The sequence below is a fragment of the Channa argus genome, chromosome 1 (genome assembly GCF_033026475.1).
Source record: "Channa argus isolate prfri chromosome 1, Channa argus male v1.0, whole genome shotgun sequence".
In the NCBI taxonomy this organism is placed as follows: Eukaryota; Metazoa; Chordata; class Actinopteri; order Anabantiformes; family Channidae; genus Channa; species Channa argus.
Window position 1 is genome coordinate 5,388,066 of NC_090197.1, and position 22,130 is coordinate 5,410,195.

At 43.1% G+C, this 22,130-nt stretch overlaps 1 protein-coding gene across 4 annotated transcripts; it reads left to right on the plus strand.

The window, feature by feature from the left end:
- Window positions 1-1,767: 1,767 nt before the first annotated feature.
- LOC137136484 (voltage-dependent calcium channel gamma-4 subunit-like) lies at window positions 1,768-21,539 on the plus strand. Of its 4 annotated transcripts, none has more exons than XM_067521924.1 (6): window positions 1,769-2,137; window positions 6,387-6,702; window positions 9,484-9,735; window positions 12,853-12,936; window positions 14,993-15,133; window positions 15,477-21,539. In XM_067521924.1, the coding sequence occupies exons 2-6, from the start codon at window positions 6,672-6,674 to the stop codon at window positions 16,316-16,318; spliced, it is 1,350 nt and encodes a 449-aa protein (XP_067378025.1). In that variant the 5' UTR covers window positions 1,769-2,137; window positions 6,387-6,671; the 3' UTR covers window positions 16,319-21,539. The 4 variants fall into 4 exon arrangements, with proteins under 4 accessions (XP_067378286.1, XP_067378025.1, XP_067378110.1 ...); XM_067522009.1 differs by having other exon boundaries at window positions 6,390-6,702; XM_067522095.1 differs by having other exon boundaries at window positions 1,822-1,843.
- Window positions 21,540-22,130: the final 591 nt, after the last annotated feature.

Here is a 22,130-nt window from a genome sequence, read left to right on the forward strand (position 1 = left end):
CCCGATCCAAACCCTTTAAAATTAATCTGCTGAACCCGGTTCAGCATCTGCTTTCATTTTATTTTTACCTCCATAATGTCAATTTGCAGTGGCACATCATTTTTCGAGGCTCCTGTTCTTGGAACAAAGAATTAACACATTTAACAGTCTGTTTCTGGCATCACTGACTCTAACCTCACAGCTGATTATTAACCTGCAGTCCTACTGTTCTATGCAGATAAACTACAAATGCATTTTTTTAAGCAAACGTAATTACAACGGATTCTATTTTTCTGTTAACATAATGAGAATATGTTGATTTGATTTTAGGTAGAAAGATGCAAAGAGGTTGGTACTGATTATATCAATAACATGTTCCTGTGAGAAAAAAAGGAACATTTTAGTTTGTCTGACCACAGTATTTTATTTTATTTTATTTTTACATCTCTTTATGTTTCGACTCTCACAGCCCTTGGTTAAGATTGTGGCTGTTCAACACTCAGTGTTTGCTGTCCGAAACGCACGTACAGCCTGGAGTCGAACACGGTCCCAAGGTGTCATCAGAGGTGAATGTTTCTGCCTGGGGTTTCTGTCCATAAATGAAATCCTTTATTCATTTGAAAGAAATGTTGCATTAGAACATATTTATTCACTGATTAATTCCATTATTTAGGAACATAATTGTTTGGAGCCGGAGCTGGCAACTGTTTACTTCTGTCTCTGACTGATTGTCTTTTTCTGTAGTAGCACTCACTGGATCCAATTTTTCTTGTTGTTGTTGTGGTTTTTGACCTGCCCCAGCAATCACTCACAGACCATCAACCGGCTGCAGACGCTTACTTGCAATTTTAGACACTTCTCTTTATTTTTTGGGTTGCACCCCATTGTGCCTGATCCATGTTTTGATTGCCAAGAGGACCCTTCCTCGTTCATAACAGAAATAGGACTTTACTGCCACACTTTTGATTTGGTAAGAGTTTCTAAGTTAGGAGAAAGATGATGTCATTAAAAATATCTGCAACAGTAAATCAGTAAATGTGAGTCCCAGAATTATCCAAATTATGCAAACAAAAAAAAACATTTTTAAACATTTGGGGGGAACAACAACACCGGTGAATATGTACTCAGAATGTTCTTGTAAATATCCTGAAGGTGCAAGTGAAAGAAAATAATATATATAAACAAATAAAAACGGACTATTTTGAATAACAGAAAAAATGACAACATCAATTTAGATTTCTTTCTTTCCAAAATTGTACTTTTATTTTGTAAAAAAGAAAAAAGGGGAAAAAAAACAATTGTACTATTCAATTTATCAGACAATTTCCTCAGCCTACAACACAAATCTTAATTCACTTTTACTTAAACTGCATGTACCGGGGGGATGGAGAAGTTGTGCCTGAATGAGTTGAAACCAGGAGCAGATCAGGGCCAATTTTCTTCTAGGTTCCTACATGTGTTGTCTTCTCCAGCACCAAATTTCCAGCAGAGCTCCTGCTGCTGTGCTGTTTGACCTGCATTTCTACCTTTGGACCCGAGGACCACTAGGACGTGGACTTCTCTGATCTTGTGACTTTTTGGCCACAGCTCGGCCTGTAACTAATAAGAATTGAAGCACCTGTGCCCACTTTCGCCTCCACGTTCTGGAGAGGGACACTGCAATTGTTTCCAACCTGGTGATGCAGCTCAAACACACGTGCAAAACCGTCATCCCCCCCCCCCCCCCCCCCTCTCTCTCTCTCTCTCTCTCTCTCTCTCTCTCTCTCTCTCTCTCTCTCTTCCTCTCTGTGTGTCTCTTTCATATCAATCACGCGCATCGCCGCATCCTGCACCAGCACCGGCTTCAAAAGTTGCCCCTGCAAAGGTAAGCTGATAATTGATCGATATGTTCATTTGCCCATCGACGCCGTCCCACTGCGCCCGGACAGTTGGACTCTAGGTAGATGACAGCGCATGAGTCGGAGCGGTGTACGCATGCTTGGAGCTGTGGAGAGCGCACCACATGTACACACTGTACTCTTCATCCAAATCATCTGGGAACAACCGGGCTCCGCGCCGCATTTGCATCTGTGTGTGTTTTAGAAGAATCTACAGTTGCTTTAAGCGAGCGGATTGAGGCAGAAGTGACGAGAAAAGCTGCGTGAAGACGTTTGGCGAGGTAAGAGATCGTTTGGAGCAAAGGGGGGAAAAGGCGTAAATGTGACAGAAATTCGTGCAGGGAGTTATGGCTAAAGCTGTCAAAGGCAGGTTCAGGACGAACATACATCACGGCACTATACATCTATTACCCCACATCGGGGATTAATGCTCGATTCACTGTGATTCTGTTTAATCGGAAATATTTATACCCAAAGGAGAACATGGCCAAATCAACTTTACAGGCATGTCCGATTATTTCTGTCCTTTTGTCAGAGAGCAGTCTGTCTATAGGTGTGGGGTCGGCTGTGCGGGCGGGATGCGCGCAGTGTGGGCTCCAGAGTTTGGCTATTTGAATTTGACTATCGAATATATCCAGTTGCCCCTGATCCAGCTTCCTGCCTATTGAGTGTCACCTCGGTACCAGCTGGAGGGAGCGCAACATATCAATAAACGGGAGTAAAATAAATGAAGGAAAAAGTTTGAGAAAAGTGGCAAATCAGAGGAAGAATAGTTGTTAAATTAATAGTATTAATAGATTGAGAGGCAAAGAGAGATTTTCTGTTTTTATATATATATAGTTTTGCAGGAATGCGTGTGTCTGTGAGTTTAAATTATAATCCATATCCCCTCACGTATTATTTTTCATCAACGTGCTGCTTGATTTCCAAAGTACCATCAAAGCACTGACCTCTCTTCTGACTGATGGCTCCCCACTATCACCGATGCTCCTGCTCTGCTGCTGCTCTGTATTCACGGCCGCTTGCTTACGGCCTCTGCGCTCCTGATGCCGAGCTTGGCCGCTTTGTCCTTGAACTTTCCTCCTGTGCATTGTGTGCGTGTGTTTGTGTTGCCCCTCGAGCGGGTTTGGTGCTTGTTCGTCCCATGCTGCACGCAGGCGTCCTCGCCATCAATGCACACAGTGAGACTGAATAGCAGGTTTGTCCAGCACAAGATGTCTTAGTTGCTGGTCTTTGTTTTGCTGTCACTGGTCGCTGAGGGTCCCCTGCGGTGCTTCCAGTAGGTCCCAAACAGCTGCAATTAGACCAGTCCTGAACGGACTCAAATCAGGCTTTCAAATAAACTTCAACTGGCTAAGTGTATCCACAGAAATTCTCATATTTCACAAGATTTTAACGGCTCCATCACTAGTTTATTGTGTAAATATTTTCCTTTCAATTTGCTTACTTCTACAGACGTGACCCCTTCCTCCATCCACTATCTGTAACCACTTATCCTGTGTAAGGCCGCAGGGGGCTGGAGACTGTCCCAGCTGTCATCGAGAGACACATTTACACTTATGTGCAATTTTAGAGTCACCAATTAACCTGACACGCGAGGAAACTGGAGGAATCCCACGCAAGCCCGGGAAGGACACGCAAACTCTACACAGAATCTGCCAATTCTGGCACATTCTCCTTCCCGAGGGGTCAAACGGCGTCACTTTTTCCAGCCCCTTCTCCGTCACATACAGACGCCCAGGGTACCCATTTGTGTCTAACACATAGGACCAGGGTTCGACACTGTGCGCTCGAATGATGACTGTAACACAACGTGGTGCATGTGGTTACTGTCGTAAGGAAGTGCGTGTGTCACTGTCTTTAGTAATTTCACCTTATGCTGAAATTATTGTCCCAACCGCTAACATAGTTATTGTGAGTGTGTGTGTGTGTGTGTGTGTGTGTGTATAAAGTCATTCCCGTGGGGTCAAACGGTTGCGGCCCTGTAGCGTCGGTATCAGACGCTAAAGTACGTAAACAGCAGTGCAATTTAAGGCCACTTTCTGACGCTGTGGGACGTGTTTCGAACCCCGTGACCTTCTAGCTGTGAGGCGGCAGCACTAACCACTGCACCACCGTGCTGCCCACATATTAAAAATGTAGCTGCAATTCCTCAAACATTTATGTCACATGACAAACAGGGACAATCCTAGACTGTGGGGGGCCAAAGGTGGAATAAAAAGGCTATTGTGTCGCCGTGGCTCAGGCCCCTGGATACAAAGCCCTAACAAATCACGACCACATCACAGCGTTAATGGATAATATTTTATTTACATTCGCTGATCGTGAATATCTGCAAAACCATACAGATTGGTTGCATGTTTGCATGAGTCACAAGTGCTTCCATCCATAAAATGTAGCTTCATTGTAAAGAGCTTGTTTTTTTCTAACTAGTGTCTCGTTTGTTTATTTTGCTCATCCGGCGTCTCGCGTCATCCGGACCACAATTCAAGCTCTGTTTTATCCCTGACAGGGCTTTTTCTCAGTGTGTCGGTCCTATAGAGGCAAGTGACTTGTTTAGATGCTACATGAGCAAACTTCACACAGTTTTCAGTGGGTTCAGCAGCCAAAAACCGTGCAAGAAAGGCAACACTAAATTTTGTCTTCTCCTCGTTGGGGGTGGAGGTGTTGAAGAGTTCCAGCCAGTGTTAGTGTGTACTCTCTTCTCTGGATGGACTTCTTGCTTCCTTGCTGCCATAAAAAGCTTCCATTTGTGCTTGTAATTTGGATTTGCCACTTTCACTGAGAACAGTTCCTGTGAGTGAGGAAGAACCTGCAGGCTCTCGGGCGGAAAAGACCACAAGCTCGTGATTTCAGGGTGTTCTCGCAAAAATCCTTGTGAATTATGAGAACATTTTCAAATCTGCTGTTGGTGATTTGTGTACCATGCATGTAGTGTTTTACCCAGAGCTTCCCAAGCAGGTTTGGAGCTGCCCTGATCACGTAAACTGACCCACTTATCCTCATCTGTCCACAGGTCCCCTTTGGATCCAGTTTTGTTTTTTCGTGTCATTCTAACATAGGTGTTGACACATCTGTTTCGTATATCTTTGTGTGTGACGTAATTTTAAAGCAGCAAAGAGTTTGAACGTGAGGCACAAGTTTGTTTCCCACTTATAAGTGTTGTCATTTTCTTTCGACCAAAACCAGAACCACAACTTTTGTCCCAACCCTAACCTAACTGTTTCTGTACTAAAATGTATTAGGGGCCGGCACATGACTGACTGTGGCTAATGGCAGGTAGAGTAGGGACCTACTAAACCATATGTAGGGGCTGATGTTAACAGATAACCAGGTGTGAAAATTGGAAGAGAACAGCTCGGTCGTGGTTAGCGATGCTGTGTAAATCCATCTACTGGAGGTTTTGGACATTGAAGAGTCATTGTTAATTGTTGATTTGCTTCTGAATCCTCAAACGAGGGGCCTTGCATGTTTTCCGGTGTGTATCTGACATGGAACTAATGGAAATCCCCCGTTGTGGTACTGCTGCCGGCTCACGTGGGTTTTGCATGTCCTACAGTACAGAAACCACTGACCTTGTGTCAGTGCCGGTGGGGACTCTGGTTTTGGGAACAGTCTGGTTGTTGCAGGAAATCGGCCGCTGTGCCCGACATGCCCCCTGAGCAAAGCATCAGATTCCCTTTCTTTCCCCTCTCCTCTGTCTTTCTGCCTCGTGGAAGCAGCATCCAGCATTTCAATGCATGAATCGGTGCTAAGTGATTGTGATTAAGTCATCGCACCAACGGGAAGAAACTTGGATGGATGAAACATGCCGAGACACGCTGACCACAGTGCTAGTGACTCACGAGTCTGTCATTTCTCTCTCTTCATGTACCTAGGCTATATGTATCCAGTGTGTGTGTGTGTGTGTGTGTGTGTGTGTTTGCATCCATCATGTATGACATGCAGCGTTTTGTGTCGATCTGCACACCAATGGAATTCACACACTTTTTTTTGTGTAAATCTCTGTTAAATCCTGTCAGCTCTTACATCCATCCCACCACTCCTCCGACACACACAAACACATGTACACACATACACACTCGCCAGCTCCGCCGTAGACTTTGGAATTCACTGTTGCCATGGCAATCGAATAGAGCACGCTCTCTTGCACCGCCTGTTGTTTTCTATTGCTTTATAGCTCTCGTTCTCTGTAGAGGCAAACCAGCTTCTCTTGTTTGACAGGGGGCTCGTTTCTCAAGTCTGCATCAGGTTCTCGATGTTTGTGTTTGCTGTTTTCTTGTTAATAGCACATCATCATTCCCATATTGAAAATACATGTCCATATGGGAGATGCTTGTGTACAGAAGCAATCCCTTGTTTCAAGACTCATGTCACGTTCCTTAATTGAATCCGCCCCCCACTCGTCGTATCTCGTCTTCTCATCTTTTTCTCTCTCCCTCATCCTTTTGCTTCTTCTCCTCCCTCGCGCGCTCTTTCATCTGCTCTTTACCCCTCGCTCCTGCCTCTTGCTTCCTTTCCTTCTCCCAGTAGCTAAGATGACTGCCACCACGATTCAATGAGAGGAGAGGACGCCAAGTAAGGTGCGCCCCGCTCCCTGAAAAACCCGAGGAGTGCTCAAAGTAGAGAGAGAGAGAGAGAGGAGAGGGAGAAAGAACAAGAGAGACTGGCAGAGGACAGGGGGAAGGGGAAGGGGCAAGAAAAAGGGGAGGATAAACGGTGGATGGAGGCGGCTCAGACCGGGGCTACGGAGCGCTCTTCACCGACGAGGAAGAAGAACAGCAGCAGCAGCAGCAGAAGCAGGGGGGAGAGGAGATGGAGGCGAAAGGCAGAAACATGCCCCCAGGTATAACACTCTCTCTCACACACACAGACACACAGATGCAGCTGTGTTCCTACATGCATAAACGGCACACACACACACACACTCACACACATGAAACGTAAAGAAAACCATTCAGGCATAAACATTCAAACACATGGGCGAAACAGTCTTGAAGGAAACCACCCACACACACGTACACACACTGGCATGCAGATGTGAACCAGGGTCTACGTTCAGGAGGGAAGTGGACGATTAATCTGCGCTGGCATGTGTGGAAGCAGGCTAAATGCTGTTTAGCTGAGAGACGGCTAAATGTTGACACGTGAGGAGTTTTCAGGCAGCATGCTGATTTCCAAAAGACCGATTAACTGAGCAGCAATCACAACACTGAAATGACCCGTTTGACACTGACTCTGTGTTTGTGTAGACGGTGGAGACGATGTTCAGCGTGTTTTCTACGCTGGTTGCGGCAGCACAGCATCAGAAATTCTTACATGCTTTTTAACATTCTGCATACAGGTATTTGCATAAACGTGCCATTGAACTTGACATTTGGCCACGATGGAAACAAGTCAGCACCTTTGACTGTAGATGTTCATGCTGAACTTGCATGTTTGAATGCACCAAAAGCCGTGGAGCCTCTTCAAACTAAAGCCTGTGGACAGCAGTCTGCAGATGATGGTGTAAAAAAAAAAGCTCATCTTCTAGTAGTTTGTGATATTCGGCTTAAATAATCCCTCAGGAAAGTTCAAAACCTGTGTCGCCCTGATCCTCATTGTGTTTCCCAACTCAACAGCACATTTTTTAAATTTATACGACAGGCTTCCGTAGTCTAATGCTGTTTCCTTGTACTCGCTTGCTTATTTTTTTACACGAGCAGTGAAATAATTTACATTGTTTCCAACTTTGTGTGAACTTGAGCAACATTATAATGTAAGCATCACTAAAACAATGTCGAATGTTTCTTTGCATACATTTTAAAACTTCAGGTACTTGATTCAGTACCTTCCCACGTCAGTTATTCCTTCGCCTCCTGCCGTTGTGTTACGGACTTTCCTTATGCATCATTCAGCAGGCAGGTCGCCGTTGGGGTCAGAGGACCAGTGGTCTCAGGGATACTGGGATTAGTGTTGCCATGGAAACACCCCACCGGCCTGCCCAATTAGCCAAATAGTGTCAGAGCCCACAGTGGGATTGATATTGTCTGAGCAATCGATGGTTTGTGATCACATGAAGAAAAAGACTTTCCACAACGCTGACTGGGGTTTTTCATGCCTGCACTTAGCTTTTTTTTTTTTTATTCCAATGTATCTCGATATTCCTGCTGTCGTGCCTCTCACCGTTCACCTCCTCAGCTCTGATTTTAATCTTTCTCCTCTCCTCTTTGATTTCTTCTGCTCTGCACTCATCTCTTCTCATCTGCTCATTAACTCTTCTCTTGTCTTTTAGCCTCCTATTTATAATATGTACAGTTTTTCCTTTTTTTTGCCCTATTCTGCACTGGATGTCCTCTTTTGATCTAAAGCTGTTTCCTCTGTTTATTATAACCTTAATCTCTGAAATTTAAATGGTCTCTTTAATCTATAAAATAAGGCATTTTTGAAAATGTTCTTACTTTCTTAGCAGTCCATCATCCACCCTCCACTCTTTAGTTGTTGTGTGTTTTTTTTTTTTTTTGGTTGATGCGGCAGGGTCGGCATTTTGTTCCTCTGCCGGCTGCATGCTGCCAACGTTTCTCCACTGCTTCCGGCGGTGTGTGTGTGTTTTTTTCCTTTGTTTTGTTTTGGGTTATTTTTTTTTTTTTTTTGTATTAGTATGCTCACCCATGGAAAGACTCCACCGCACAATCAGCTCCTACCAGTCACCTACAGTGGCCCATGGGGGACAGCAGATGTATTAATGCATAAATATTTAACAGTTCAATGCCGAGCTTGTGGACAGGATGGAACGTGAAAGTGATTACAAGTCCTTTTTGTTTTAGCTTCTCATCTTTTAATTTTATGGGCGTTTTTAACCTACAACAATTTCTACTGTTATAGGAAAAACTGAATTAAACAGTCCGATAGTTTTACATCACCCTGACTTCAGTTTGCCGACAGTAACACGTCATGATGTAAATGACTGTGAACATACACTAGTTAAAGGTTGCAGTAGATGCCTCAGACGTACATGAATGTGGGAAGTGAGAGAGTCTCACACAGTGTTACTCAGCAAAAATTTCCACCATTAAGTTGCATCAAATATGAGACTGATGCTACTGTGCAGTTAGTCAAAGCAGGATGCACAGAGGAAATGCACACGACGCTGTAACTCTCTCACTTACTCTTTAAATTGGATTATAAAAAGCAGCCCTTGTCTCAGAGTGACTGTCTTAGATTTTTTTCTAAGGATTAAGGGAATCGGACTGTGTATTTTCTGCAGATCCATAGGTATAGTGCAAACAAGAACCAGCAACACTAAGAACAGCTTGGCTTTCAAATGTTGCAGGATCAGGAAATGACACCATTGTATAAATTACGGTTTGTAATTGGGGTAAGAAATGACACTGTAAAGCCCACAGCTATAACTTTAATGGTAGTGGTAGAGAATATATAACTTAACGTTGAGGGAAAGATTAAAAAACTGAAGGTCAATGAAAATCAAAAGAGATGTAAATTCTTTCTTTCTTTTATTTTGGATTTTGATTTTTTTTTTTTTTTGCGTGTCGCACTCAATTCATCCAAACTTCTCATCATCACAATGAAGATCCTGCTTCAACTGTCACGTGCAGCGATGATGATAAACGACCTACTCGTCTTTCAGATATCAGTTTCCTTCCCCGCCCAGCGATGGTCTGGTGTGAGCGCGGCATCCAGGTGCTGCTGACCACCATGGGGGCGTTCGCTGCCTTTTCCCTGATGACCGTGGCTATCGGTACAGACTACTGGCTGTACGCCCGGGCCTTCATCTGCAACAGCACAGCCAACTCATCCCAGGAGGACTCCAACAACAAGGACAAGAAAGATCCTGGGGCTCTGACCCACTCCGGCCTCTGGAGGATCTGCTGCCTGGAAGGTACAGCTGGTTGCATGTGTGACAACACTGGATGCATTGTGGTGGGGCTGAGTTAGAATAGTAATGTAGTCAAGGAAGCTAAGAGTGTGTGTAGTGTAGTGCACAAAGCAAAAGTCTTGCATCAAGATTGGATATTTCTGCGGAACATGAACATTTGACAGTGTTTTGTAGTAGTCAGTGTATAAACTTGGATGAGGCTGGATATTAAATATACTGTACACACTAACACAAACAGCTAAAATACATACTGTGATATAACTTAACTAAAATATACAGCGTATAGCTGTACTTAAATACATCCCCTCAGCCTTTAGCTACAGCCCACTCTGTTAAGCTACAGCATGAGAACAGAGTAGGTGGAAAAAAGCAACCCGTAGTGTATGGTACTGACGCTTAGCAGTAGCTGCCGTGCACCCTGCTGCTGTCCATTCAAAATCCAGGACAATGTTGCCAAGCAGCAGATGCAGTAATAGCACACTGCTCAAAGCTCCTTGAAACCCACTGTAATGAAATATATTGGCTAGAGCCAGATCTGCGTGGACCACGTACGCCGCTCGTGGTTGCTGCTGTAGCCACAGTGCAATGGGATCCTTAAAGAGTTTGATGGCGTGTTACTGCCAGGTCGTTACTTTCCATCTTATCGCACGGATCTGTTAGGTTCAGAATGTTGTAACACACATGATACGTGATGAACTCGTGTTCTCATGATGCACATCTGGATATTTACAACGCCCGAATGCCAATTCCGGGCTTGGAGAATTCCCAGTTTGGAGAAGGTGGATTCCACTTCCTTCTCATCTTGACGAGACATTTCGTGTTGCATTGCGATGTGTGTTGCAGTTGGTGCAACAACAACTTTGCCCGGACACAAACAGGGTTGTAAATACACAGAAAATACCAGTCGATACTCGGTGTTGAAAGGTCATAATTCCAACGTTAGAAACATGACGTGTGTTATTTATTTATTTATTTATTGGTGTGGGGGAAATAGGCAGGAGGCAGAAATGATGAAGGACCAACTGTGAACGGGGCTGCAGAGAGCTGAGCTTTGCCACAATTTCCCCTGCTGCACTTGTCACACACACAAAGAGAGAGAAAAACACTTACATTTAAGCAAACATACTACTGTGTACCTTCAACGTGGAGCTCGTCATAATGCTCCAGAGCTCTGATATGAGTGGTGACTCATTCAGTGACTGATTAAGTAGTTTTCGCTGCAACTGACAGACAGGAACCACACATACATTACAGAACATATGGAGCATCACCCAGATGACGGCAGTTATTATAAAAGGTTGTGGTGTTTGTCATTTTAACGTCAGTAAATTAAGATATTGACTTTGAGGCACTAATGTAGATACTATAAAGAGCTTTGCACTGTTTGCCTTCAGATCTAAGCAGGAGATTTGTGCGATCTCCAAAGGTTCATCACCTTCGTCAGAATGGGTTCGAATCATCTGGGTTCATTTGTGGACTTCCGCCCCTGTGCACGCAGTGCCCACAGCTGATCCTCGTAGATGAATAACTCTCTGCTATTGCTGCTCCAAGCCGGTCTGCAAAGATCTGACTTTGCCTCAGGCGTTTTGTGGCTGAGTTCTGTTTCCTTTCTGCACACGGGTGCATAATTTGTAATGTTTTCCTTTCCGCCTTTCATATACTGCACTTTATTGCAAGCGAGACATGGGATCTCTCCTTTCCTCCTGATGTTAATTTTGACCATGGGATGTCCAAATTGCTGTCGAGGTAAACAAATATTATCTGTCAACACGAAACCTCTCCTGTTGTGACTTCCAGATAATGATACAAACCAGAGATGAAGCTTTTAAAGCATCTAGGAGACGACAATAGAAGAAGTAGTGAAGTGTTTCGTCTACACTAAGACAAGAAAAGCACAACAAATTGCGCAGCGCTGAGCTCGACGGGAGGAGACGAGGACACCATGTCAGATTTATTTTCCACATAGGAAAGATGAAAAATGATTGCATGTTTTAGGGGTCTGATTTTGTCACAGGAGACATATGAATGTAAATGTGCTGTGAATGAGGTGCTGTCAAAGCCTCCTGTGATCCAGATTGAACTGCACTGGAAGTGTAGCAGTGAGCAGTAGGAAGCTGGACCGGGCGAAGCATTTGTCTCATGGTAGCTAATGTTCCATTTTGTAGTTATTAGAATTTTTTTTTAATTCGGTATCACACTTGCACTCAAAAGTCAAATAAGAGATGCCGTCCCGCACCTGTCCAACAATACACTCTGTTTGTTCGTGACTAAAGTTTGCATTGCAGCCAGAAGACGAGCAAAGCGGGACATTAGAACACACTTGTAGCACAGTTTCATTTCCTCTTCCTCTTATTTTGCTCAGGTAAAGAAACCTACCCGTGCTAAAGCTAAGCTAGTAACATTTAGCTCCGTTTCCCCTCTGGCTGCAAGACTCTGAAAAACTACGTTGAACTGTGCAACAGCAGGATCCGTCTAATCCTTGGCTTTACGCCTCCTTAACCCCAGCGACCGCCGTTACACTTTCTGTGTGTACATGTGAAGTCGTTGGTACGTCCTGTAGTAATGCTAAAACGTACCTGTGGCGTACCTGTGTGGTGCAATTTGACACCTCGGGAAGCGTCAATATCTGACGCTGTGGGAAGAGAAGATGTTGGACGGGCACTAAGCTGAAGTATCGCAATGACGTAGAGGAATTAATTCAACAGTTACAGGATGCTTACTCAGAGCATCTGTCACTCCTCCTTTTATTTTCTGATGTTTATTTTTTTAATATCCTCAGTTTGAATATCTTCTCTATCCATCTTTTCCCCAGTTTATTCCTCCTATCAGTCCGTCAGCTTCCTTTGCTTCAAAACTTGGTTGAGAAGGAAAATGTTCACAAATAAATATTTTATAGTAGATGAACATTAGTCACTAGAGAACAGACTGGGACACACTCTCTTAAGGAATCGATAGGTAATGAATCTGTGAAACATTTCACACACTACATCCTCTGTTTTTGCATCTGTTATCCACTTCTTCTCTTCAACGTTTGTAACGTCGCAGTCTTCATTGTGATGTCTACTCGTCTCTGCCTTCCTCCTCACACTGCCCTCCTCTTCCTCTGTATGGTTTTTGCAGGCTTGAAGCGAGGTGTGTGTTCCCAGATCAATCATTTCCCAGATGACGCCGACTACGACCAAGATGCTGCAGAGTATTTGCTGCGTGAGTGACACACACACGCACAAACACACACAAAGTGAGCACTGCACACGCACATTGTAACACATTGTGCGTGTGCAGACACACAGATACCGAGAGGACAGAAGGGAATGGTGGGCGGACATCAATGCATGGATGTCAGATTCAAGCAAAGTGTTCCTAGAGGTGTGTGTGTGTGTGTGTGTGTGTGTGTGTGTGTGTGTGTGTGTGTTTAAATGCTCAGGTGCATGAGGTTGGGAGTCTGGGGGTGTGTAGAAAGCTTTTTTTTTTTTTTTTTTGAAAGAACAGAATTGAAAGAACAGCCTTCACTAATGGATTATTTTCAGCTCAGGATTCAGGTTTCACATCCTTCCTCTCTTGTAATAGCAGATTCTCTTCACTCAGCCCTAAAACTATAAAATATATGTTGTATCCATTTATTATATAAATGGATACAACATATATTTTATCTGTGATGGAGGCTGTGATGAAATTCAGTGTCTGTACCGTTAACAGAGCAGCACTTGTTGAACATTAAAGCTTTGTGCCTCTGCACACATAGTTTTGAAATTAGAAAAACGATTAAAACATTTAATTAAAAAGACCTTTTTTTCATTGATGCCTATTATTTTAGTGACAATTTTGTTGACGAAATGTCCACAGAAAATTTGAATTAATGCTTGTTACAGCACTATCTGTAAGCTACTGCAGGCTGAAAAGTCACCTTCAAAATGTGAAGGCTTTGATGTTCGGTGTGTTCCTGCCAGAGATGGAGCTTTTCAGCATTTTAATCTTCTATAAAGTCTCCCCGTTATCTACTACTGCTGAAAGGTTTGAGGTCTCTGCTGCGGGATATACTCTACTGTCCAGGGTTTTTTTTTTTTTTTTTTTATATGATGTAATGAAACTTTTCGCAGACGTACTGAATGTTCAGTACTGACTGAGTTATTAGAGAGTGAATTGTTACTTATTTTGGTGCCATAATCATATACTTCAACCAACATGTGATCCGGACATGTGTCTGTTACTCCAAAGTGTTTGTCACTCAATGCCTGCAGTTATACTGCAGTATATCACAGTATACTGTGTAGGATTTTTGAGTTAATACACAAGCATTAACACCAACTTTTTTGTGGCATTTTTTGGGCCCTTTGTGAGAATAGTGATGGTGGCACTGATGGTTAATATCCAGTCTGTGCTACTACGCTGTCTTATGTGAACTTACAAATGTATAAGTCAGTCCCCATACAGACACTAAACCAACAGTGAACTGCCTCCACCCACCTGTACTCAGTCTGCAACCTGGTTTATCTCAGTCGTCTGTGCAATAACCGTCTCTTCTTGTCTAAATACTATTAAAACACATTTTCTTATTACCAAATGCTTGATTGGGAAATTTGTAGCCAATGTCGAAATTTCTGGTGCTGAGATGCTCTTTCACAGTTGACTGTTGTTTACTCTACTTCAGACTTTGGGGATTTTTTTAGTATTTCGGGCAAGATTTGTTCAAAGAAATCTCAACCAAGCATTTTGTAAAGTAAAATAAAGGAACAATCAGTCAATTTATTGTCGGTTTATCTGCATATATGGAAGTTATCTATTTAAAACTGAAGTCCCTAAGATGTTTAAATCTCTAAACAGTACCCACTAACTGATTTTTATAAGACCTAACTAATAAATGTCCCCATCATTAAAACTCTGTAGCCCTGTGTGGAGTGAAGCCTTTCCTTTGAGGGTCTCTTCATAAGCAGCTCATCCAGGCCTAACAAAGCTCTTCAAAAGCCACAAAACACATTATATCATGTAGGAAATGTGTATGTGATAGCCGCTGTACCAGAGCCAAGTTATAGTGTCAACTTTAGCAAATTTTGGTAACACTTCTCTCCCGGGAGTCACGTGGCTGTTAACTTTACACCTTCGAATGGTGCTGAACCTCATATTAAAAAAAAAAAAAAAAAAAAAAGGGAAAAGAATACAGGCCCACTAATGGAACCACATTGGAAAAGTGCATGAATGCAACGAATCCCACAAACAGTTGGAAAACAGGATAATGGATCTGTGCCGATGTGTTCATCTGCAGGTGTGGTGCGAGCCTCTAGCATCTTCCCCATCCTCAGCGCCATCCTGCTCCTGCTGGGCGGAGTTTGTGTTGCTTCCAGCAGCTTCTACAAAAGCAAGAGAAACATCATCCTAGGTGGAGGGATTCTCTTTGTTGCTGCAGGTAAGACATTGTGCCACCATTTCTGGATGCACCTGCTTTTAAGAACAAAGTGTGGATTTAAATGTTATTAAAATGTGCAATCTGCTTTAATATATTTGTCTTATTACACTCAAAACTCCAATTAAACTTGTATTTCACATGCAAGTGTTTCAGATCTACAAGTCAATTAGAGGTTTAATCTCTTATGTACAATATGCAGATTGTTTTTCGTGTCATGCCGGCATCGCCTCTGTGTAATTGAAAGGAAACACTTCAGTATCCCTGCCTGCAAAGCAATTTAATGAAGCTGCTGCTGCTTAATTTTTCTCCGAGGAGCACTTAGAAAATCTTAATATTTCCTCAGGCCTCAGCAACATCATCGGAGTGATCGTGTACATCTCAGCGGCACTGAGCGACATCTCTCCCAAGAAGGACGAGGACAAGAAGTGGCACTACTCCTACGGCTGGTCCTTCTACTTTGGCGGCTTGTCCTTCATCCTGGCTGAGATGGTGGGCGTCCTCGCCGTCAACATCTACATCGAGAAGAACAAAGAGCTGCGCTGCCGCTCGCGCACCGACCTCTTCAAGAGCACCACGCACGCCATGCTGCGGCTGCCCAGCTACCGTTTCAGACGGCGCTCTCGATCCAGCTCACGCTCCACTGACCCGCCACGTTCACAGGAGACCTCGCCCATAGGCACCTCCAAGACCTTCAGCTTACCACCCTCTGCACCACCGTTCTCTGTGGCTACTCTACCCAACCCACACCACACCAGCAGCAGCGGAAGTGGAGGTGGCGGCGATATTTCCATGTACACCTTATCAAGGGACTCCAAGCTGGGCAGCCTGGGAGGTGGCGCCCCACCCCTCTACGGCACAGTTGACCGCGCCACGCTGTACCAGCTCCACAACTACTTCCCAAAAGATTCCAGTGGCAGCAGTGGAGGAGGAGGGGGAGCGGTGATAAGCAGTGGTACGCTCCCATCTCACTCCAAGTCCAACTTGGCTGCGGCAGCAGCTGTAGCCCAGAACGCAGCGCCTCTGAATACCTCCACAGCATCCACCACGCCAGCCCAGCCAGCCCCTATATCCACAGCCACCATGGAGAGGGACAGGGGCAACGTGGGAACCCTGGACCGACTGACAGCCAAAAGAGACAGGGATAGCAACTCAGACACACTGAACAGGAAAACCACACCGGTTTAAATCCAAACCTCAAAGAGGAGGGAGAGAGGTTAAAGGAGGGGAGGGGTGTTTAAATAAAAGAAGACTTAAAATAAGGGATATCTGAGTTTAAAGAGAGGAAGTGTAGGGATGAAAATGTGCGGGTGACACATCAACTGAACGGTTTATGCTCTGGAGCCTTTCATATCTCAGCTGCCATAATTATTTACCACCATCATAAACAGTCATAAAACACCTGACGTCATGTGCATCTGCCTTAAATCTGGTCATGACTTTTAATCGAGACCTTTGTTAATTGTAAGGAGAATGGTGCAATGGAGGCTTCAGGGATTTTTAAAAATTTTTTTTTAAATTTCAGCATCAGTGTTTCTTATGTTAGACTGAACCATACACCCGATGGCCTCCCAGCGCAGCAGTTAGGGGGTTAAGTGCCTTGCTGGGAAGCCAGTGGAGCTCACTGATTTTTGCAATCATTACAAGGACTTGGTTACACTTGGCTGAATCTGGTTAAGCGATTCGCATACAGTCACGTGCAAAATGTTTTAGCCCTTTATTTTGAAAGGGCAAAAAGAGCAAAGGTTTTTTTTTTTAAATCAAAATTTAAAGGGGATAAAACGTTTTGAGCTTTTTGAGTCTTCATTGTTTTACTCAAACTTTTTTGTACCTACATACCTACATGATACCAACCTTAATTTTCATCCCCCTGCTGTACATGAAGTTTCAGTGTAAGGGGATGCAAACCTAACGCTGAACCTAACATGATGTTGCACATTAAGATGGACAAATGTTCTGTCATCACGAGTAACTAAAGGGGCGAGGAATTTATACAAAAAAAAAGGGGGAAACATTTTTAAAAAGAATCTCTGTTTTGCTCTTTTGGCCCTTTCAAATAAAAAGGCTATTAACTTTTGCACACGACTGTATCCTGGCCTCCATTTTGAGGCAGATTTATATCTGTTAGCCACCAAATCAGCCAGTGTTCACTGGTGTCTTAAACCATACAACAAATTTAAACTTTGCACACAAGAAGTTGCCAGATGGTGTGGACTTCACTTCTCTTATATTTCTATCTTCAAAAAGAAAGATCCACAGACGGGTACTTTCAGCCAAGTAACAAGCTGCTCGGTGACAGGTTGGCTGCCAACTCAAGGTCAACAGTAGCTGCTTAACCTCTGGTCTCCAGCGAGTGACCTCAGCCATATATAGATAAACCACTGACACACAAAGACCCAAGGGGCTTGTCACACTGTGAGCCTTTTTATTTTTCATTGTGTGTCAAAGGTAATTACGGTGACAGATGGGCATTCTCCAAAGTCCGAGAGACAGGAACAGCGATAGACTTTTCAGCTTCACCCTGAACGCCTCCATTTCACTCCTGCCAGTTGTCACAGTTTGGTTGAGCACTGCAACAAATGTCCATCTAAACAAGTAACTTGATTTGATGGTAAAGTCCCTAAATCCTGCGGCTAATGTGAAAAATATTGGCTGAATCACGACCATTCATCTACATATTAATGTATCTAACATCTATAGATAAGGAGGAACATCAGCCCTGAATGGTTGTCTAAAACTGTAGATTACATACAATTCTATGCACAAACTAATTTAATATAGATTTCTCCAATATATGTGTTTGGCAACTAATTTGCATCAAGGAAAACTAGTGGCCTAGATGACTAAGGGTAAGGGTCTAGTCACAGCAGTCAATTGTACCATGCCTGAGCACATTTGACCCTCAAAAGTCCAGTCCGTTTGACTATTGTGATCACTCGCCCGCTTTGTCCACTCCTTGTCCATAACATGCTGACATGTAGGACACTTTATTATTGGACGCCTAAAACAATGACATACAATATAAAGTGAATTAGTTTCGTAGGGAGGTGGTTGGTGCAACAAGACATGGGACTTTTCCACAGGACACCAGGTTTGGTCTCTAGTGTGAGATGTTGTGGGTTGAAGGCAATTTTTGTGTGTTTATAAAGTCATTAGTAGCCAGTGGTAAGGGCAAAGTGTGACACGTAGTGTGGTCGCTAACCCGCTTTGGCATGAAACTACAGCAGAGCTCAACACAAAAACCAAATCACATGGTGATAATGTAGATGTGCTCAGGCATGGATCACTGTAGCCCAGTGTCAGTGCAGGCCACTGGTGCAAGGCCAGTCTAGTCTAAGAACCGCCGTAGAATTAATTGACCTTTCAGAATAAAATAGAAAAAAGTTTCAATCCCAATAATGTCGTGCAAATTTTCATTCATTGTTGTTGGCCAACCAGTACTTACAATTCCTTGCATATACTGTACAGTAAATTAAGCATGTGGCCTCATCCGATTGGACAAATGTTGCTAAATCGACTGTCGTAGTTAAAAGTACTTGTAGAGATGGATTATTTGCATGTCATGTAACATGTGATCACCCCAAACTGGTTTCAGGGTTTGTATGACTGCTTGTGATGATGAATTGATACCGAAGGCTACAAGGCAGCATCCACTGAGTGTTCCTGCAAAAGGGCTGCAACCACAGGCAACAGGGTGGGGGTCAATTCAGTTTACACTGAGGGGAGTGGAGGTTATGTAAGATCAAAAGCTAAAGATTCAAATTATGAGTTAGTCCAAAATGAATTATTAACTATTCAATGAAGCCAAGTACATCACTTTACACACAATTAAAGCACATTATGAAATGTTAAATGACTTATAAATGATCGTTATAGAATTTCTAAATGAATAATCAGATTTTCATACTTTGGAGGATGTCTTTAATACGTGGTCTGACATATTTGAAGGAGAAAAATAATCTGTAACGACTGTGTGGACTGAAACCCGACACGTGTTCGAAACCAGACCGCTACACTGAACCATAGATGCACTTCTGAATCAGCCGTGTCTGAAAACGTATTCCACCCGGCGCTGGTTGATGATAAGCAGGAGGAGCAGGGAAAGAGAAAAAAGCACAACGTCCAGCTTTTGTTCCCCTTCCCTCTGTCTCTCTTTGAGCTATAACTATATACTATTTCCAACTAGAATAATAAATGTATTATTGAGTATAGTGTATTATCGATCCATTTACTTCAACAAAAGCACATAATGTCTGTAAATGGTAAACTTTGGGTTGTCTCTTAATTCCGAGTGATTGATTATCATCTCTAGGTTACATGAGATTGTAACTCTTTGAGTATTAATATGTTGCTGGTGTTCCTGTGATCGTAATGGTTATTGCAGGGTATTTATACATTTGGAAATCTTTTCTGTTTTTTTTTTTTTTTTTTTTTTGTACATTTTTTTTTAATAGTTCGTTTAAAAGGACTTTCAAGTGTCAAGTGGAAAGCATGTTCGCAAAAGTGAGAGGGAAAACCCATCTCTGAAATCCTTCACTGTCTTCATTGTCTTGTTGTAGTTCTTTGTCGGGGGAGACTTGACTGAGTGTGCATGGTCTTTATCAGCAACGCCCCACCTCACTCCCATTCACACTTGCAGCAGGGGCCAGCCCCGACACATGTGCAACCTTTTGGAATTGCAACTCAACGTGGCCTCTAACACGGCTCCATCGCTCTGCTCTGAAGCTGCTTCTAGAATAAAGAGGAAAAGCTTAAGAATGCTACAAAATGTACCAATCAAGCAGGAATCGGTGAAATTATCCGACGGGTTAGAAGCCTTAGAGCCTTGCTCAAAAACGTTAAAAGTGAATATATCTGCACTACTGCAAGACTCGGTGTCACAAGAGACCTCTTTGTGTTGACGTACGTCATGGAGCTTAATACTATTGAGGATAAAAAAGTGCTTTCAAAAGTAGCTTTCAGGAACTAAAGAAGTTAGCATTGCTTTGCCACATGCTAAACCACTGCCCCTCTCTCAGTTTGGAGGCGCACACATCAATCTTGCTGCTGTGTGAAAAGCAAAAAACACTGCATAAGGAAAACGAGCTACATTCTGCATCGGTTTGGTGTCATGGTCCCGTTTATGACCTGTTTGCTTAAACGATCGTCAGCTGATAAGCGTGAACCATAATAGTGGCATGAGCCAACATTAGACGAAGGAAGTCCTCAAGTTAGCGTAGTCGTGACGTGGGAGTAGGAGAGAGGACGCAGACTGAAGAGAGAGACACTAAAGGACTGTCCTGGTCAAACGATTCTTCAAGTCAGAACCTGTGCAGCATCATGGATACATGTGCCCCGGACAACTAACTATCATTTCCTATTACTATTACTAGTGTGTCCAGGGTCCAGGGTTTAGTAGCCACGTCACATTGTCTGAAAGACGCAACGTTTAAGACGACAGTGCGTCCCCTTGAAACCCATGTGATGGGCTGACCATTGCTGAAAGTTACATAATTCGGCTGCTGGTTACTGAGCAGCTTCCTAGGTATTGTTGAGGGGGGGGGTTACGACCAGGGCACAGTAAAAGGATGTGAGCTTGCTTCTCACTCTATCTAGGTTGTTCCATCCAGAATATATTAATGCACAAAGTTTCACTGTTTATATTAGTTTTATTCTGTTATTGTTTCCTGTCCATTTTTTTTTCTCTGTCCCCACATCTGTAGTTTTCTTTGTTTTATGTAAAACATTTTTTGTTTCATATTGTTTAACTGCTCCCCCTCATCTGCTTTCTTGCTTTCTAAACATTACCAACGTAGCCTAATAATCAGTGTTTTTTAATGTTCTGACTAGTGTATAACCGTAGATGATAGAATTTATATTAATCTATTTATTTTCGTGGTGGTACGTATAGCTATTCTTGCTGTAATATTGTTTCAGAGATCCTACACCTGTATCTTTGGGCTTTGAAGGCTGTACGCCTGCCTGTGAAACCCAAGGCAGCAGCCTAAGTGCTGGGAGAGCGAGCTACCGTACATGTGCTCCGTGTTGGTATTGTCAGTGGTTTCTAACATGGTAATCAATCAAGTACATCATGCATACAACCTTTTGCAATGTGAACATCACGGTCAAAAGCATGGTGTTCTGTTCCTTTATTTCCAGTTTACACCCTGGTGTGAAAGCCATTTTGAAGCTAACGTGCATCACCAGCTCCATTTCCCAACACTTAGGCTACTGACATGAGTCAAGCCTGAAACTCTTCAAATGGAAAATTTCCACTCGGCAGACTGATACACTGAGGACAGTGAGAAGAAGGGGAAGCAATACAATATACTCATTCTCAAAAGTTAAAAAATACAAAGATTATACACACATACAGTATATATGAATATAAATATATAGATATATTCAATAAAGTTCTATATTAAAATTGTTTGCGTTGTGCATTCTTGACTGATTTACAACTGTTTCCTGATTTGCTACATGCAGTTTAAGATGTTTTAATCTACATGCAGCAAACAGTCTAGATTGTTCCTAAGTAAAGTGGTGGATTTCATGTCTCCATATCATACACACTGTTACCCAACAGGCCCCCTCTCCTTTGAAGTGCAGCATATATTGGCATGGTGATGCGTGACATAACATCAGCACCGATTGTTCCTGTACAGCCCACACAACAACAGCGTCTTGACACTCATCGGTGCCTCGGGATGTGACAACGTCCTGTTTTTCTGCTTCATAGAAAGGTTTTCAAATTCCAGTCCAAAGATGGGTAAAATGAGTTTAGTGTCCTTTAGAATCTTTCTATGTTCTTTGCCTCTAAGATTCCAGTTATTCAGGGTTGAGTCTTGAAATTTGTCAAAGTAAGTCACAGATTTGCGATTGTTGCAATGCAGCTTCATCAAAATCACTAATGGTGATGCTGACATCACTTAGTGTTACCTGTTGGGGGAGTCGGGTGCCATCTTGTGAGGATCTCCCCGTCTGTCTGCTAGTGACTTACAGGCTGCCTGTATCACTCTCT

Excerpts from the sequence above, each read along its gene's own strand:
- LOC137136484 (XM_067521924.1), top strand. The coding sequence starts at position 6,672 with ATGGAGGCGAAAGGCAGAAACATGCCCCCAG. Across the intron at positions 12,937-14,992 it reads TGCTGCAGAGTATTTGCTGC|GTGTGGTGCGAGCCTCTAGC; the intron begins GTGAGTGACACA and ends GTTCATCTGCAG. Across the intron at positions 15,134-15,476 it reads GATTCTCTTTGTTGCTGCAG|GCCTCAGCAACATCATCGGA; the intron begins GTAAGACATTGT and ends ATATTTCCTCAG.